This window comes from Lethenteron reissneri, chromosome 18, assembly GCF_015708825.2.
Source record: "Lethenteron reissneri isolate LAM-NWPU_2019-01 chromosome 18, ASM1570882v1, whole genome shotgun sequence".
Classification (NCBI taxonomy): Eukaryota; Metazoa; Chordata; class Hyperoartia; order Petromyzontiformes; family Petromyzontidae; genus Lethenteron; species Lethenteron reissneri.
Window position 1 is genome coordinate 7,434,116 of NC_083796.1, and position 19,661 is coordinate 7,453,776.

General features: G+C 45.6%; 1 protein-coding gene across 1 annotated transcript in view; it reads right to left on the reverse strand.

The window, feature by feature from the left end:
• Window positions 1–242: 242 nt before the first annotated feature.
• LOC133343793 (integrin alpha-11-like) overlaps window positions 243–19,661 on the reverse strand; it is a 56,237-nt gene continuing 36,818 nt past the window's right edge. Inside the window, 19 exon segments of the mRNA XM_061553625.1 lie at window positions 243–3,675; window positions 4,709–4,822; window positions 6,746–6,841; window positions 7,846–7,898; window positions 7,901–7,958; window positions 8,302–8,412; window positions 8,937–9,050; window positions 9,619–9,721; window positions 9,878–9,967; window positions 10,462–10,538; window positions 10,819–10,914; window positions 12,242–12,383; window positions 14,001–14,086; window positions 15,079–15,189; window positions 15,345–15,493; window positions 16,347–16,513; window positions 17,274–17,407; window positions 17,554–17,754; window positions 18,654–18,800. Coding sequence (XP_061409609.1) covers window positions 3,574–3,675; window positions 4,709–4,822; window positions 6,746–6,841; window positions 7,846–7,898; window positions 7,901–7,958; window positions 8,302–8,412; window positions 8,937–9,050; window positions 9,619–9,721; window positions 9,878–9,967; window positions 10,462–10,538; window positions 10,819–10,914; window positions 12,242–12,383; window positions 14,001–14,086; window positions 15,079–15,189; window positions 15,345–15,493; window positions 16,347–16,513; window positions 17,274–17,407; window positions 17,554–17,754; window positions 18,654–18,800 — 2,151 coding nt within the window. The 3' untranslated portion in view covers window positions 243–3,573.

Here is a 19,661-nt window from a genome sequence, read left to right on the forward strand (position 1 = left end):
GACCTGCCGAGATTGGGCACATGTTTTGTAATGTAGTCAATCGCAATGTAATTACTTTGGACAAATGTGGAAACGTTCTAAAAAGATATAAACTATAATGTAAAATGTTTTGCCGTGAGCCTGCAACTTAGGAACACAATTGTGAATTAAACGATGAAACATGTTAAAAAATATATGAAACAAAATCGCATTCATAATTTACAACGTGAAATAAAGATGAATAAGGAGACGAGACAAGACAGCAGTGTTATTTGCTTGTATTGGAAAAAGCAACAACATACCACGCATAAGACTGTAGCTAGCAACAAAAATATAAAACACCTTAATTTTTGAAGTAATCAATAAATACAAACACTGAGCGTACCCCCAACATGGACAGCGCCTCGAAACCAGGATCACCTTTTAAAAGCTTCAAAAAATTCTAGTGCAATGAAATGTACAAACTTTTCGAGTTGAAGAAAAATGATAACCGTAAACTAAACACAGATGACACAACAACCTTTCACGCGACAGTATGAGTGGCATTGATGCCAAAAAAAACCCAGGAACATGGTCAGGTTCCACTCAGTTCTAGATTTGAAGTTTTCGTGACTGCAAAAATATTTAATCAAATCACGACCCCAAATTTGTAATAATGAATTGAATCTCTAGGAGGGTGCATTGCTACTGTCCACTCTTTCATGCCTTTCGGGGCAGTAGAACCCTAGAGTTACATTGCCACCAGTTGAAGCTGAGTGGAACCTGACTGGTTCTTACGGTAAAGTCACGTAGGTGAAAATTAAAAATAAAAATACTGAATAAAAATAGAAATAACCTAAATTAAATCACAATGTTTCGGAAGCAACACAAGCTTCCGTCATCAGGTGGGACAATCACAGCACTACAGTAATTTTGCTGTGGTTGTCCCACCTGATGATTTAATTTAGTTATTTCTATTTTTATTCTTTATTTTTTCACCTACGTGACTATCCCGAAAGAACATGAAAGAGTGGACAGTAGCAATGCACCCTCCTAGAGATTCAATTAATTATTACAAATTTGGGGTCGTGATTTGATTTAATATGTTACGTCTCATTTTTACTGCCTCGTTTGTACTGTTTCGCACTTTTTTTGTCACATTTGCAGTTTTGTTCACGCCATCACCCTAAATGTAATATTAGTAAAAACAGCATTTTTGTATTATTTGCATTAAGTGTAGAACAACAATGATTGCCTCGCACAATACGACAGATGTATCATGAGCGTAAGAATGTATTTCAAGACATGCCAACTAAAGCCCTTTTCTGTTTTACAACCACCACCATTCACGTTGCATCTGCCCCTTGTCAACAGCGATGGTCATTGAAAAATTGTCCTGCATTGTGGAAGGAAAAAAAGGCAGGTAAACATAAATACCTTTTTTACCAACTGTGCTGCTGGACCATGCAGAAATAATCCATGGAAGTGTAATTAGAGTAGACACCGTGACTACGAATAATCAAAAGTTTTCACGAGGAGGCCTGCTATGATTTTCGTAATGAATGCAATGTATGTTGATGTGTTCTATTAATGTAGGGCATAACAAAAAGTATATTTATACATTTGGAGTATATAGGTATATAATTTCAGTTACCATGGAAATACCCAACGGTAAATATTTGTACTGTGCTGTTATTTTGGCCCACTCTGGGGTCTAAAACCTTAATAATTTACCGCTGAAACTGGCCACCATTCCGGCCATCACGGAGGTATGAGTCAATAAGTAACAGCAAACTTTGACCTGAGAACCATGCTTCCTGGACAACGTGGTCCCAGTGAAGACCCGGAAGAGTGCAGCGATTTAAATATTAAGGTGCTATGCATGGTTTTGTTGAAAATCCTTTCACGTCCTTTGTGCATAACGCAATCTATAAAGTATTAATCAAAATGGTCATCGGCGTTCGTACTGTGGTTATGATCTCAACAGTAACGCTAAAGGCACCCTCCCAATCATATATTAAAGAACAAGGAGATTTAAATGAGACAATATCCTGGTCTCTTGAGTTCTCATCTCGCTAAACAAAATACGCTTGAATCTATATTGTATTTTACAATTTGTTTTAAAAACACACACATACACACAACTGAGTGCAACACCGATAAAATGGGACAAGATTCCTTGGCACGACCTTAACTCGAAAACACTTGTATGCAAATGACAAAAATATTACCCCTCCCGATCTCAGAATTGTTCTCCAGCAGAACACCCAGACTGGCGTCTGCGGTTGGCTACGTTTTTCCCTTGGCTCGGGGCTCCTTGACCAATTGGTTAATTTCACTCAGGCAGCATGCAAATCCGCAGTTACACAATCGCACGTTGATATTCTCTCTGGCAAGGTCAAATACAACTTGTACAAAGCTGAAATTTCAAGCTACGATATATAAATTTTAATTCATATGCTCTCCGCTTTAGTAACTAAGGTGTTCTTCCTGAAACCATAAGTCAATCTCTGTTGAAAGGGAGGTCACTCCTTCGCTGCTGCTGCTGCTGTAGTCTGGAATCGCTTCTCTCCCAGCCATCCGTGTTGCCAGCTCTTCATCCATCTGTCTCCATCTGTTGAGGTTTATGCTCAATAGCGTCCTCTTCTCCACTGCCTATTAACCAACCCCCCCCTTCCCCCCCCCCCCATTTGTACATATATATTTATACGTTTTCCTTGTTCCAAGTCTTGGCCTACAATGCACATGTTCTACTTTTGAACAACGTCTTGTGACAGCTGCATTTATATGCTGTATAAACCTCATTCATATTTGTATTTAGCAATTTTCACGGGTCATGGTCCTGAGTGCTCGATTTGGCTGTGCTGTTGAGGAACCATCAAGGCTGTGCAGGAATGGGATGTGGCAGTGGATGAATGAGTTTGTGCCAATGCCCTTTGACCTTATTGGGTCCTGAGTGAGTTCTCGCACCGTCGCTGGGGAGATGGAGCTCACGTGTGCACATTTCTTAGGAGGCCAGCCCCCTTCCTTTGTGAGCGTGACCCTTGACTCCGGATCACAAAAACACAGTGATGCATTACACTATCGGGTCTCCAACAATTCTATATGTACATATATTTAAGAAAATAGCCCTCCCGTTCCTAATTATTTTGCCACTTAAGCAGGCAAGTAAACCCGGCTGCAGTGAAGCCAATTCAGCAGCCCAAAGGTGTTCCAGAAATCATGGGACGTGCCCCGGGTAACCGCTGAGCAGTCGAAGCACCAGGCCTGAATATACATTTTTCTATATTTCATTAGCGCGCGTGCAGCGACAGCAAGGCAGGCCCAAAAGTCAGCACAAACTGAAACCGGCAGTACCAACAGAACGCACGGTGTGGCTTACAACCACCATCATTGTTTTACATGCCCATTTTTTTTTTTAACAAATAAAGAAAAAAAAACACGTATATCTGAAAATCTCTTTTTGGATCTAACAGAGAACCGGATGACTTAACTGCAGCCTTCAGGCAGTTCTTGATGCTTTATATTATTTTCACTCGTGTGTGTTTTATCAGCTTGCTCGCAGGCTGCTGCTGTCCCCTGGCTGGCTGGCAGGCAGGCAGGCAGCAGTGTGCTCTACTCTTCGACGGTGTTCATATCTGACAGCGGGTTGGTCTCGCCACCATCTGGGCCTGCATCCTGCAGCAGCTGCTTGTAGCGCCTTCGGAAAAATCCCAGCTGCAAAGGAATTCAGAGAAGACGAAGACGAAGAAAAAAACACGCACACATTAGAGAGGAGTAACTAATGCATCACAAGGGCTTTAGAAATTATTAGTACACTCTTTATGTAGTGTACATTGATGATTTGCATTTTTAAGAGCTGTTGTGTCAATTGTGTTTATGCTTTTCTGGATTCTGCCAACAGCAGACGCATTAAACATTTAGGACAATTTGGTGGTTAAAATAGCATCTTTAAAATAAAAAAATATACAAACTTCCCAGTTTTGTGTCATGTGGATTTTGCATTGTTCACCTAAATCTATGCAAACTGCAATAAAAAAACATCAGATTAAGAATGTTTATTAAGAATGTATTAAGAACCACGTTTAAAAAAAAAAACACTGAAGAAATATTACAAAGGTTTTTTTATTTAAAGAATCTTGAGTTATTCATCCAGAAGAGGCTCGCCAAGTCCCAATACTCTTTTTCAGGAGAATTCTGCAAATTGTGTTTGGCCAATTACATTTGAAAGGATGTTTCGAATGGTGGAATAAAAATAACTACCTGGACAAACCCCACTCATATAAGGGGATAACATTCAAAGGGCCGCATAGAAGAGTTTCATACTAAATTAGAAAAAAAACATTCTGGGTGGCTCCCTGCCTGGATTCCTGTCTGCCTGCCTGGCATGCTGGTGATGACGTCACCACGCACATCTGCTTGATGACATCACGTACACCCCTTAGCATTGAGCTGGGTTCGTACGTCGTGCTGACATCACGACTGCCCCCCCTCCAACTCAGATGTGGATATTTTACAAATGTGATCGAGGAGAGAGAGAGTGAAGTGAGGGAGGGAGATAGAGGAGGGAGGTGGAGCAAGACAGGGCTCTATATTAGATTAAAAAATTGCTGTCAGGCTGGGACAAATGGTCACGTGTAGGTTGTTTGTAGGATATACACGTAAAATATTGACTGAACGTGGACGCTGAAATCATATAAACTGCCAGGCAAGATTCAGTGTGACCAGCTGTCGAGAAAGCAGACATCACCTTCCAGAGGCCAAAGATGAGCAGAGCCAGCAGCAGGAGACCACCAATGATGCTCCCAATGATGATTCCGACCGGAACTTCACCGTTTTCCAGCCTCGTGACCTCCAGCTCCACCTAGCAGCGACAGCAACAGCGCTTCAAGACCACATGGTACCAGGTGTCTAATGTTAAATTTCCACTGCTGTTAAAACTCAGACCTTAGCAAGTATAGGCAAGCGATCATAATTTTCTACCATTTTAACAAAATTAAACGTAAGTTTGGATTAGGTTTTTGTTGCCAAGTATTTTTTCTAATTAAAACAAATGGCCTGAAGTTGACCTTAGTAATGGTGCGCGTCTCTATTCCACGTTGACCTGTGTTGTGATGACTTCCCCAGGGTAGCCCGGTTAAAAGCAAAGTGGGCTACACAGGCCCACAAGATTTAGGCCACACAGCCAGACTTGGTACGAGCTTGGCCGAGCAAGGCTACCACGGAAATACGGGGCTCACCCCACAGGTCCGGTTTATGAACTAGGCTAGCCCACTTTTAAGAAGTCATGGGAACGCAGCAAAGGTTACATATGTAATGCGGTTGTAAACGGCCCTTCTGAGGTGCCGTCAGGGGGGGAGGAGTTAGGTCACGTGGGGGGAGAGGGGTTGAGTATAGAAGGAGGGGAACCGGAAGAGCAGGGGGAGTGACTGGGAGCCAAGAACAGAGGAAGGCCACGTAGGGCGAAGCGGGGTGTGGAGAGATCGCCACGAACACGGGGGAAGCGAGGATCGGCACCGTTGGCCAGCGGTGACCGACCCGAAGCAGCAAGGAGGCTGCAGTCAGCAGCGGGGCTGCACAGAGAGAGTGGGCAGCGGGTCTGCATACAGTGACAGCCAGAGGGTCTGCACATAGGGGTAGCAGCAAGTCTGCAGGGAGGAGGTTACAGTAGATGAAGCAGAGAGTCAGAGGGGTGAGGAAGCTATAATAGCAGTGAATAGCCGGGGGCTACAAATACAGGAGTTATAACAGAGTGCCGTGTGGGTAAAGACGTGAACCTGAATAAAGACACGAAGACAGAAAGAAGTGTTCGAGTCCTTTTATTACACATATTTGCTCTCTTGTGGCTCAGTCTTATTATGCATCATTTATTCCATGCATCATACACTCTAATCATTGAACAGCCAGCGCAATGTGTGAAATTGAGATTAGCTTCTCACCGCACGTAGAGGCCTGAACTTTTCATCATCCATAATCATTCTTGTTTTAACTTTGTTTTCGTTTTTGTACTCAACAGTGGGCAGTGCAGTCTATGTGCTTCTGTGCATGTTGAAATAAGCATAATTCTATTTTTCAAGAATGTGGATGGATGTAAGGAAGATGCTTTTTTTCCTCAAATGTGTGGGCTATGTGACTCTGTGAGTAGGGTGTTTATGATGTTTTATCGATGTGGAGTGGTCTGTGACAATTTTATTTTGAAAGGCGCTATGTTAAATAAAGTTCGATTGATTGATTTGAATGTTGTTGCAGGTTCAATTAAATTTCAGTTTAACTAAATTACAATCTAAGAGGGGTATTTCGATTGCATAACCGTGGATTGACAAATAAGTTATGGTACTTTAAGGATCACCAAAAGCCTTAACGACAGATTAACTCAATAATCTTGCGCAGGTGTTTTAGGTCATCTCGTTTGCGCATTTACTGAAAAATGGTGAAATCTGAGCTGAGTGCAGCCAGAAAACATCTCCAAAAGAAGGTCATCAAATGTATTATAGTGACATGGCCATGTGGCCATTGTGAAGAAACAACCGTTGAGTGAGTCTTCGCGGTGTGTGTCAAGTGCTGCAGCCAGGTGGCTGCGATTGGTTGATGTGTGCACGCGGACTGCCTACATTGTTTGCAATGCACACGTGTGTGAGATGCGTTATCGGCACACAGAAGTGAGGTGATAGAACACGGCACACACACATGCATCTCCGATTAGCACGGGTGGCTATGTACGGTGCGAAAGAAGTTCAACATACATGGATACATAGCGACGCGCAGATGTTGTGCGCTTGCTGCTTACCGTCCTCTCTTCGCTGCCCTTTGGAATTAATAAGAATGAGGAAGGGCCCAACTCCAGCCTCCCGCGGGACACCAACTTCACAGATTTAAACTTGGCCTTCAAAGAGAAGTCACGCGAAACGACATTCATCATTGAAACACTCACCACCTATTTCATGCTATTTAATGCAGAAGCAGTGGAGCGGTTGGAGCATTTTGCTATGAAACCAGTGACTCGATTTCGATTGGCAGTTGTGGCCAACACCAATGGCGAGTGAGAAGCTGAACCGGTCCATTGCCCCCCACTTCACCAACCCGCACGTGGGTCCAAAATCCCATGACTGGCACTGCCTTCATCCAGCAGTAGATTGACAAAAGGCTGCAAATTATTCATTATTCATTATTTAGTTTTATCGGTCATATTTCACAGCCAGCAGGACATTGCTCTAAAGCACCCTCTGCTGTCAAGTTGTGCATTGCAGACTCGGTAACAATGAAGACTGTTTCAGTCCTGTGTAACATACTCCAAAGAGTATGTTTCAGTCCTGTATAACAAATTGAAATAAACGCATCTTTTATATTTGTTTAAAATTTTGGTTTAAATAACATGGTGGCATATTTTGATTAAAAAGAAAATTGATATTGAGTTTTTACTTTTTCACCCTTAAAATGTAGTTCGGTTATAGAGGCCTATTCGACTAATTATTGCTATTCCTGGAAAATATTATGTCCATCTGTCCATCCATCAGTGACGCTTGTCTCTCATACCCCTTTTCCACTGGCACATCTGAGCCATGCTAGGTCGGGGCTGGCCTTCAGGCTACGAGTGGTTTTCCACTGGCTATTGGCTGAGCCAAGCCAGAACCAAACTGTTAAACACAGACATCATACGACATTTTAAACTGTCTCAGGGCCAAGCAGGGTCAGGGGTGGGGTTAATCATTTTTATCGTGCGCTACAGCTCGACTTATTCATTGCATGTGAAGTCAGTGGCACGGCTCAGCCTCTGCAGTGGAGAAATCATCTGGTACCTCTTGAGCCTCACTGGGTTGGGCTGGGCTGGATCAACACGGCCCTGGCACGGCACAGCTGTGCAGTGGAAAAGAGGCTTGAGCATCTTACCGTGGCGAAGGTGGTGTTCCAGAACCGGGACGTGACGGTGACCGACGCATCTTGCCTTCGTCCAGCCGGCCGAGCGTGCACGTGAACACAGAGCACTGGACATCTGGGCATGTCTGTGAGCAGCAGAGCAGTGGCGGTCAGAGGACAGTAATTGACGAGCCGTGAGCGCTCGCACCTTCGCCGTGGGAGGCCCGTCGAGATGAAGTGTTTCTTGTGCACGGGGAAAAAGGTAGAATAATTATGTATAATATCTACTTATTTATATACATATTGCATAACGACGCACGACTGTGTGAATCACACAGCTGTGTGATGGGTGGGTTAATCGGTGGGTGGGTCAGTTCGTTGGTTGGGATGGGTGTGTGGTTAGTGGTGAAAGTGACCCTGGAGGATCGATGGGATTGCAGGCCAGTGAGCAAGCCAGCTCAAGCGTCTCCATCGTTGCTGGGGCCTCACCAGTTCCTCCACGTTAGACAGGTCCTCCGTGGTTTGCTGCACCTCGTACTGATGCTTGGCGATGTTCAGGGGATCAACGATGCCAGCGGTGTCACACGTTATCATCTCCGGCTGCCAGAGGCAATGAAGGAAGTCAGCGCACGTGTGTATGGCACTCCCACGCGTGCCGCACAGACTCACGCCACGCGCACGCGCATGCTAAGAGCATGACGGAACGCAGCGCATCTCCCGTACAGTAGCGTTGTCGCAATGTACTATCTTTAATCACAATATAATACCATATTCGTTTTCATGATATGAAGATTATCTCAATACGGTTATCCATATATTTTATCAATCATTGCGAATTTACAATCTATAATGCAAGGAATGTATAGGCCATCAGTTACACGCGAAAATAATATTAATTGGATTTACTACGAAAACAACGATGTGAAATAACCTCCGAGACAACAATGAATTTGTTAAATGATTTGCTAATCGCTAATTTAATTGGTAACGTAGATATTTGACCATCGTGTTTGTTATTTCATGCACATTTCGTCAGAAATTAAATATTTTGAAAAATGTAATGAGTGACGATAATCGCAATGTAACGAAGCAATTATGATTTGCCGGTGAGCACAGGGACACACCGGGGAAGAGCGAACGTTGGTCACGTAGAGCAGGCGGTTATTCTGCGCGGTGAACATCGGCAGGGAGATCTTGAGTTTAATTTCCTCCGGAAGAGGGAATCCAAATTTCTGGACCTGTTAAAAGGCAGGAGAAAAGTGGTGAACTTGAGGCCAAACATTTTTTACAGATGACTTCCACTCAAATATGAATCCAATCAATTCCGTGTGTTCCGTACGTTTGTTTATATTTTTGTAAAGGTAATATGTTTTGGCAATTGGGTTAAGTGAATATTAGAAGACTAGACAATTCATGGAATTTGTTATTGTCACAATTCACAATATGACAAATTGTGACAATTCACAATTATCACAATTTCGGACCATGGTTGGAATCAAATAAATGGAAGTCTTTCGTCTCCTTTTAACCACCTCATTTGTATTGTTCATAGATATTTTTGTTACTAATTTGTGCAATTGCATTTTCTGCATGAGCCTAAATGTAACTTTAATGAATCATTTGAAAATTACCATTTTATCTAGGTACAAGTCTATGCATGTATTGCCAAAATAAGAATCGATTTTAATTGTGGTGTCAATTCACCGTTAAATGTCTATCAAAAGTACTTGGTTTGTGGTGAGAAAGAAACATATAACTTGCATTATAAAGATAAATATGATTTCATGGCATTTACCACCACTTCACCTTAAAAGTGTATTTCAATTCAGGACCGATGTCATCCAACCCCTTAATGATGTCCAGTCGTTGTGCTTTGTCATTCACCTCCAGCTGTGCAAGGTTCGAGTCCCTGACACACGAGAGACAAAAAACTTAAATAAACCCTTCACACACACGATCCTACAACCACTTGATCCTACAACCACTCGCCAAGACCACGCACAGCGCTCGCCCGATTCGACACGTGCGCTCAAAGATCTCGCATGCAAAGTTCATCCGGTTGTACCTGAACAAGATGATGTCGGCTTCGTAATAAAGGGGGACAGAGATGCGTGCGGAGTTGTTCTCCAGCTGCTGGGCCGTCTCCTCGCTATCACTGCGTCACCAGCGCGCACGTGCATGGCATGACATTTATTGCTACGTTTCATCTTGAATGTTTATTTAAACGTGTGTAATATTTCCTTATGCAATGTCGTTGCTAATTCTTTTTTAGTGTATGGTCAATAACTAAAATAGATGCTAATATTGCTACAATTGTGTGCTATATTTCCAATAAATAATGGCAATATGAAACATACAGTACATGTTAACTGGCTCTGTAATGCCTCGGGGACAATTAAACAAACATTAAGGATCAAACATGGCAACAAATATAATGCCGTGAACGTGCACAGCGGCGAATGCGATTGTCCCACAGCCAAAGCCAACAACGTGCAGTTGTTTGTGTGAATATCATCATCACCCATAACCTATCCACTGTTGGATGAGGGCTTCTCGACTGTGTACAACACAAACATACTCAAGTGCGCGTGACTGTCAGACTGACTCAGAGACAAACAAGTTTCTTAAAACGAAGATCAGGACACACACCTTTTCACTTCCGCGGAGAACGAAGCGGTGCTCATGATATTTTTGCGGCTGAACTCAAATATAAACCGTATCATCATCTGTAAATTGATGTAAGACAAAAAACACGAATTAAACACGTGATAAAAGAACAAACTCCAAAAATGATCGTATTTAAAAACCTGTGTTGTCCGTAAAAGAAATCGCCAAACATTGGCAACCTTTACAAATCATATTATCAACTAAATTATATTGCAACATCGCCCCCTACTGTGATGCCTGAGACCGAGTGAGTCTTGAGATTCGGTAGGGATTTTCTGGTCGAAGCAAATGTTAAACGAAGAAGCAGGGGAAACACCAACAGGGGAAACACCAACATGCCTTGGCACTCTCTCTGAACACCGGGAATCCGATCTTGCAGAGCTGTGAGTGTGGATGGTCCTTGGGCACTGTGCAGTCGACGCTCACATCCCCGTCCTGCGAAAAGCGAAATTCCATCAGCAACCGACAGTGACGTCACCACGGGTGAGTAGGGATGCCACCTGTCCTGGTTTTCACAGGATCATCCTCTTTTTCAGAAATCTATAAGTCTTCCCAGGACATTAAAAGTCCAGTTTTTTTGTCAGTTTTGTAACGATAAAACACCCGTTAAAGACTTAAAGTTATTGGGAGATATTATTCTGCCACTTATGTCCCAGGTTTGTGTTCCTCTGAGGTGGCAACCCTAGAAAATAGTTCCGTGATGTAATTTTTTGACCTGGAAACCCAAAATGTTGATACAATAAAACACGTTTTTTATTTATATGAGGAGAGACAGAATGGAGTTCTGTTTATATTCATCATATCAACTGCTGCACCAGATTTAACTGGCAACGTCTGGATTCACCGTCCAGTGGCCTTACCATTCTACCATGACAGAATTCCATGTATAACATAGCGCAGGTATTTCCTCGAGTGGCGGTTGGGTGTAGAGGAAGTGGAGATTCAGTTTGATCGGCAGGACCTTCGTGTATTACTAGCAGAAGTACCCGGCGTTGCCCGGGTGAAAAATATATTTCTTAATAACCTTACATATATACACAGATTTCATTGTTATGTAATGTTTGAAAGCTTTCAGAATATTTTAAATGTATTTTCCCCCGGGCAACGCTGGGTATATCGAGTTTATACCACAAAGTCGTCGCTTGACACGGGTGGGGTGTCGAGGCCTAGTACCGTGCAGAGCCTCCGGCCTCGCCCTAAATTGCCCACCCGGCTGAGGCTGGGTACTGGGGCCGTTAACCCCACCCCCCCCCCCCCCCGCGCTACAATAATACTGTCTAATCGCTATAATTGTATTATCTACCGACCCTATAATAGTAATTGCACACATTGGGGTGGGGGGGGAGTGAAGAGGACGTGAAACTTTGATGAATTTACCTCAGAGTCGCGTGTTAATGCGTGCACATATTTTTAACGGGAATTAAAAATGGCGTCTACCCCGCAGCAAATGCGTCGCTACCCGTTGCCAGGGGCAACCGCCGTGGAAAACCAAACGGACCAATCGCGTCTCGCAAATCCCTCACATTTCGTCCAATGAAACTGCGTATGGTCCGGCGACACACAGACAAACAGACACACACACAGACACACACACAGACACACACACAGACAGACAGACAAACAAACAGACAGATTTGCGATTTTATATATATAGATGACCTTGTACCGGTCCCGAGAGGCTCTCCTCCTGGACTCATCCCAAACTCTGTTTCGCCAGATGAGTGCCCCGCTTAGGAATTTCAGTTGAGTTTAACCTTCTCACCTCCGTGTCGATGTTGCGGAGTTCCTGGTTTGGCGAGTAGGTGAAGTTGAGCCGGGTGTTGTAGGCATTCTCTCCGCGGTTCTCCAGTGTGATAGACACCACGTGCTTCTTCCTCTCCGACCTCACCACGTACGGAGACTCCCTGCGGGGGGATTTCACTTTCACTACTACGGCCATCCGTTATTCACAGCACAGACTGCAACTCCGTCAGTATGACGCAAATATAGTTTGAATCGATAAACAAACGCACGCCCGGTATTGCATCGAGAGACAGAAGGAGTAACACATGGATGAGAGTTCAAGACATCGCGCAAAAGGTTAGAAAATGTGGGATTGGGCAGGGCCTATCTCGAGAAGGGATGATGGCCGATGGTCGAGAATAAAAAATTAACCCGTAAAAGCAAAGTTTTTCACTCTAAATCCTTTATGTGCGTGGCGGCTAGAGTCCTCTCGTCCTCTGGCTTGAGATGGCTGCCACCTATGGGTCAGATGATTGCCTGCCACCATTAAGCAATTGGTAATTAAATATAAAAAAAAATCCTAAAAAGTGTAAAGTTATGGAAAAAAGATTTTCAAGAAAATAAATTGTCACGTACAACGAGTCTGTGTGCAAAATGTCAGCTCTATTGGATCACGGGAAGTGGGTTAAAAAACGACCGAAAGATTTGCACGGTCGTAAGCGCACAAGAAAGCAAGCAAGAGAACTTAATATAAAGGATTTAATGACAGTGGCAGCCAAGGAATGGAATGCATCTGAGAGGCCCACCATCGTGGAGAAAGAGCAATGAAACCAGCTCGTGTGCAGGTCGGACAATCGTAAAAGATGGTGATGGCCTGGGCATCCTTCATCCAGCAGTGGATTCATCATAGCTGATGATGGTGGCAGTGTCTAAATGCAGCTGCATCTCAAGACACTGTACAAAACTGGGACTTGTGCATCACCAATAACCATCAAGCAGATAGGTGTGTATCTATATTAATTAAAGTGTGGATGACACAGTACTGCAGAGATACAATACATATAAGGTCACAGGATAAATAGGAAATGAAGGTGTTGAGCTTAGACTTGAACCGGTGTAGGGGTAGGGTCGCCAACCCTCCCGGATTGGCCGGCAGTCTTTACTGGAATTTGTATCGATCTCCCAGTGACTACTGAAAGCAATCTGGGAGATATCAATTATGAAATATTTTAAGCAAATGTATTGATATAAAATGTGCACATAAGTCATATGGATGTTAATTCATTGTTATAACATTAACGGTGTCAGCTTATTGCGGTCTTCTTTCGTAATTCATCACGTGCTGCATAATTTTGGGAGAAAAAAAAATCTCCCTGGAATAGCTTCAGCAGCACAAATGTCAGTGCGGAGGGAATGCCACTTTCTCTGTGCCCAATTGCTTTCATGGCTTTATTTTGGTGATTTTGAAAAGTGTATTGGTTTAGCCATGTTTGTTTGTTGTAGTACAGAGTTAGACTGATGGCCTTAATCTAAGTTGTCTTGTGGTTGTTGTTGTTGTTGTTTGACTTGCATCCCACTGGGATTTTTGCACACAGTGTTGGTGTACGGTGTTTTTTCTGCAATATTTTTGCTGCCTTTTCTTGGATTTTCTGTTTGCACTCAGTCACATATTCACTTTAAGATGTTTTTTGTTCATGTGTTTTGTTTGTTGCGGTTGCACCCGATTCAAGAGCCGAATGGCTCACAGGGCTATACCTAATAAATGAACTTGAACTTGAACGTAAATCACACAGCCTCACCGTGTGCCCTTGATATCGTGCTCCAGCGTGAGCACCAGATCCGTCTCGCAGCGCTCGTCGGTGCCGCAGTCCTTGGTGAACGGCAGCTGTGTGGGCCCACAGGACGCCGAGCTCAACACGCGAACCCCGCGGCGGATGACGCGGCGATTACACGGCGCGTCGTTAGAGCAAACAACGGCACACGTTCACCACCCACCGGGATGGATTACGTTTGCATGTATGTTGAAAAAACATCTATTCGTATTTTCAACAGCAACTCTTACGAGGGGCAACAGAATCAGATTATGAGACATCGAGACAACGGGGATAAATACATGGAGTTATAGGTGATTCTATGTATGTGTGTTGAACTTCTTTCACACCGCACGTAGCCAACCGTGCTAATGGAGGTGCGGGGGAAGGACAACAAACTAAACACAAAAATCAGTTCTAAAGAAATTAGTTTACAATCTACATTTAAAAGTGCATAGCTCCAGTGGCTTCCTAAAATCGGAAGGAAGAGCATTCCAGACGGCCGCAGAAACGCATCTTAAAGTGTGCAATGCAGTGACAGCCTTTCTTCGATGGCTAGCCAAAAGTCGCTGCAAGGATGGCCAGAGTTCACGTGATCAATGGTGGAGCCAGTGGGGGGGATGGTTTTTGCTCTTTGACGTTTGATGGGGGCTAAGGACTGGGACAGTATTGCGGGTTCCCCACTCAAATATTCCTTCTATTTCCTGTCTTATCACCACCTGTGCTAAATTTTCTAAGTAAAGCTAAATCGAAGTTAAACCAAACAAAACGTATAATTTCGACACAGCCCCGGCAGTAATGCACGCAGTGACATGATGGCTTTAATTAGAAAATTACCTATAGGATGTATTATAATGCTACAGTGTTGCTTGTGAACCATTATAAAGCAGCAAATATTTTTAGGAGCCCGTCAAAATCAAAGCCCCTTGGTTGCAGTCCCTAAATCCTCTGCATTCATCTATCCCTGACCACCAACAACATTGCCGTATGGCCTGAAAAGATGACCAAAAAATGAGAGAATTGGCCTCAGCCACTGTGAGCCTTAGGCCACGACGGTTCTCCAGACCTCGAAGATCTTGCTGCTGAGCTCCTCCGCATCCAGCACGGGCCCCTGCTCGGGGTCTCTCAGGGCAAGGTCCACGCGCAGCTCCAGCGGCTTCACGATGTCGGCGAGCTCCTGCGAGGGAAGAGCGCAATGCAGATGGCGAATCGAGACGACCAAATTCAGCTTTTGACGGAGGGTCTTGTCAATAACCAAGAGAAGGAAATATTGCCGTGAGCACTATCGCTGAAAAACGGGGGGCGGGTGCGCGTCTCGGTGTCGCTTCTCACCATCACGTAGAAAGTGTAGTCCCTGCAGAACGGGGAGGAGGTATCTGGCCGGACGGTCGCAGTGCCCTGCAGGGTGCGCTCCACCCCGCCGACAAAGTGAGCGCGCGACACCGACCGCACGGGGTCCAGAGTCATGTTGTACACCAGCTCTGCCGGGCAAATGCGCTCACGTTTTTAATCGAGTGCGGACAAGAAGTAGGCTTTTAAACCTTTGCATTGCTGTGGAAAGTGGGACTAGTTTATTAAGAGTGGACATTGTGCAAGCTTTGTTCGTGATTGATGGATAGTGGCCTTTGAGCTGGCCTTGGTTTGGGTGTGCTATGTGTCTTGTGAGGGGCACTTCAGTTCCTTATTTTATTTTATTGCTGTTGCCTTGTACAGCATTGTGAGGTGCAGTTTTGCATGACCGACACTATAAAAAGATACATATAATTATTATGTCTAGAGTTTTAGTATCACATTGCTGACTCATAGAAAATTACCATCATGAGATTGCTGTGCCAAGAACGAGTAAAAATGTCTGACAGTCACAAGTGCAAGATAAACATGTTACAGATTCTTGTTTTTGCTCTACTGGCCGTGTACACAGCACCTTCCTGTCGAGTAGCCCCACGCACAGCTCGATACGCATCCATGTTGCCCAAAAGCCGATGGTTTGCAATTGTAACGACGTATCACTTCATGAACTAAAATTGATTAGTAAGCGAAGACACATCCTCGAATTGTGTGCGTGTCAACATTTTTCAATTCGTAATGGGTGCTTTTCAATTCAGTACACATTTGTGCATTCAATTAAATTGTATAGGGCCCTGGCAGCCAGATGGTAGGATACTGGGAGACTGTTTGCGCAAATCTTGGAGGATCCGTTTCTACTTTGCAGCAGCTGTGGGATTTGCCAGAAGCGAGACAGCGCTGCAGAGTCGTGGTGGCATCGACAGCTGTGATTTTGACCCCCGTGTCCACAAACAGCGCAACCATATGGGGTGTTGACACTTCACTCACCAAGCGGAGAGCCGGCCATTTGAGCAGGCCGCACGTTGGCACTGAGGCACATCTGTGCCATCACGCAAACAGCGTCCTGCCCCATCCCCTTGCATGTCTTGTCCATCATGTTGATCTTGTTCGGGTTGAATTTGACCGTCACCGAGACCCGTGCGATCGCTCGGGACCTGATGGAAAATCGCGGTCACTTTTAGCGGCATGTGTGTTCATGTTGAACTTCTTTCGTGCCATATGTAGCCAACCGTGCTGATCGGAGGTGTGTCCGTGCACGTGCCGCGTTCTATCGCTGTCTCCCTTTATTTTGGTGATTTCGTAAACGTATGGTTAAGCCATGTTAGTTAAAGTACGGAGTTGGCCTGATAACTTTATCGAAATTGTCTTATGGTTATTGTTAGACTTGCATCCCATTGGGATTTTTGCACACAGCGTTGATATACAGTGCTTTTTTCTCGAAGATTTTACTGGTTTTTCCTGGATGTTTCTGTTGCGCGTTGTCACTTTAAGATGTTCTTTGCTCATCTTTTGTTTGTTGCGGTTCCACCCGAGTCAAGAGCCTCATGGCTCACAGGGCTATACCTAATAAATGAAACTGAAACCTCACTTCTCCACGTGCCGACAGCGCATTTCACACACGCCGTGCATTTCAGACAATGTCGGCAGTCCGCATGCGCACATCCTACAATCGCAGGCCACCCGGCTGTGATACTTGACCCGTGCTGAGAGTCGCAACGATCTTCCGCTGCCCTAGGAACACCACCTACATCAACCTAAGCCTAAAGCCAGCGCTGAGCCCCCCCCCCCCCCCCCAGCCAATTACCATGAGCGCTCGCACCCTCCACCTTCTGTTCTCTTCATAGCCCAGCGGCTCCGTGAGCCACGCTGCAGTTGCAGCGCCTGCACGCTCGAGCCATGCCACTGGCTCCTTACCACAGCAGCACGGCCTTGCCGTTGGCCCCGACGGCGAGGTCGGGGATGCCGCTCCGGTCCATGTCCAGCATGCCGTGGAGCGCGCGGCCAAAGTACTGGAGGCGATTCGGGCCGAGTGCGGATGCCGCGACGCGCTGATGAATGAATTCGACAAAACACATCGATTACATTCAACAAAATAGCTCCGTCAGTTCGAGAGACAGAGGGAGGGGAAGAAGGGGAGGGAGGGGGAGGGAGGGGGAGAGAGGGATTTACGTGAGGGGGGCGGGGGGATCAGCACCTGCACGTGGGTGGTGCGTAGGGAGCGGCCGTAGCCCTGGAACAGGTAGACAGCGCCCTGGCGCTCGTCCTCCAGCGGAGCCCCCACCGCCAGCTCGCCCCAGCCGTCCTGGTTGAGGTCGGGGACGGCGGCCAGAGCCGAGCCGAAGCGCGAGTCCTGGCTCTCGGCCGGCGAGAGGTGAGCGCTCCACTCCAGCACACCCTGCGCACGTGCAAAGGCAAACAAAGACAAAGATTCCCTGTCTAGCCTGTAACAGACTGTTGGGGCAAGTGCTGTTAGTGAGCACCTATGAAGGCTGGCACGGCACACGAGGAGGTGGGTGGCCAATACCACGCTCGGCCGCCTTTGTCTCCCAAGTGAAGATGTTTACACACTGCACCAGGTACTCATTTGACGCTGAGTCGACCTAGTCAAGGCCCACGACTGTTTCAGATAATCATCACTGGTGTTGTGCCCGATCGGGAATCGAACTCGGGTCACCAGGTTCGTAGTGCAGCGTGCTAACTGCTACACTACCGCTCCTCTGCATATGCACACACTCACGCACACTCTCACACACACACGCACACGGGGAGAGATGAGTGCTGCACACAGCACATCCTGCATGGGCACAGCAAGACAAAGACACACACACACAAAGAGCCCCCAAATAGCCTTCAACAGGCCACGCTGTTTAGTGCTGTTAGCGAGCAACCAATGTATTTTTCGATTTAAAGCTTTCGTGACTGCAGGGATTCATCTTCTTGGTTCTTACGGTAAAGGCACGTAGAAGGAAATAATAAAATAATAAAAATAAAACATACAGAATTTTTATTATTATGTTTTATATTTTTTTATTTCCCTTCTACGTGACTTTACCGAAAGAACCAAGAAGATCAACCAATGTATGCCGGTAACAAATGTTCACTGGAGGGAATAACTAAAATTTACCCTGGGGAGAAAATACATTCACCAAATATATATTTTCGGGGTGGGGGTAGGGGTACATATTGAGGGGAACCAGTATTCGTTCATACCAGCTCAGTGGTCTGACCCCTAAAGCCTCCCGGCCACCTTTTGCAGTAGTTTGTCTGTAGCGCCGGGGTCACGGCGGGGCACACCTGGGGGCTGAACGTGTAGAGGTAGACGCGGCCCGTCTCTTTGCGGGACGAGTCCATGAACATGGGGGCGGCCACGAGCAGCACGTCCGACACCGAGTCCCCGTCCACGTCCATGGCGCACACCTCCCCGCCAAAGTACGAACCGATCTGCGGGTCACGGCAACGCGGCGGCGTGCCCGGTGACCGGACCGCTCACCGGATAACGCTCACGCCGGAACGCCGGCGCATTCGTCATCGAGAAACAAAACAATCCTCCTCGAGAAAAGAAACTAATGAGGCGCGCAGCTTAAAAGTCCATTCATCATCAGACACGAGGTATGCCTGTAAGTCTCACCGCTGGGCTGCTATACCAGTGTTTCTCAGCTCCAGTCCTCGCGAAATCCCTCACGTTGCAGCTTTCCACGATTACCAACTATCAGGTGTGTGTGTGTGTGGTGTGTGCTGTGGGCTAATTTTTATTGTGGATAGAAAAACATTTGTAGCCATGAAAAGGTGGGCCATGGGGAGGTCGCAAGGATTGGAGTTGAGAAACAAACACTGCCCCTAGCCAACAGAAGGTGGCACAGCGCTTCAAACGCAGCACTCCACGGTCTGGGCGGTGGGCGATGGGTGGGTGGGGAAGGGGCAAAGGGGACGCCGCATATTTGCAAGTGAATCAGAATATGTATTTACACTGGAGGAATCCGATAAGCTATAAAGCTCTTTCTCACAGATGTCCAGTAGGGGCGGCTCAGAACGTTAGAACAACAAACAATACACAAACGCGATAGGAGTGCAAAGTATAGGAAGGATAATAACTAAAAATATATGAATAAAACGAGCCTATTTTATTTTACCAGGTAAAGCCCACTGAGCTATTAGCTTCTTTTTGAGAAGCGATCTGATCACAGATGATGACTCACCGTGGCTGTGAGTTTAGAGATCGGGATGCAAAGAGTCGAGGTGCTCGTGATCGGAGTCATTCACGCAGGAGCACTGCCCCCATATGTTTCATGAAATAGCCGCTGG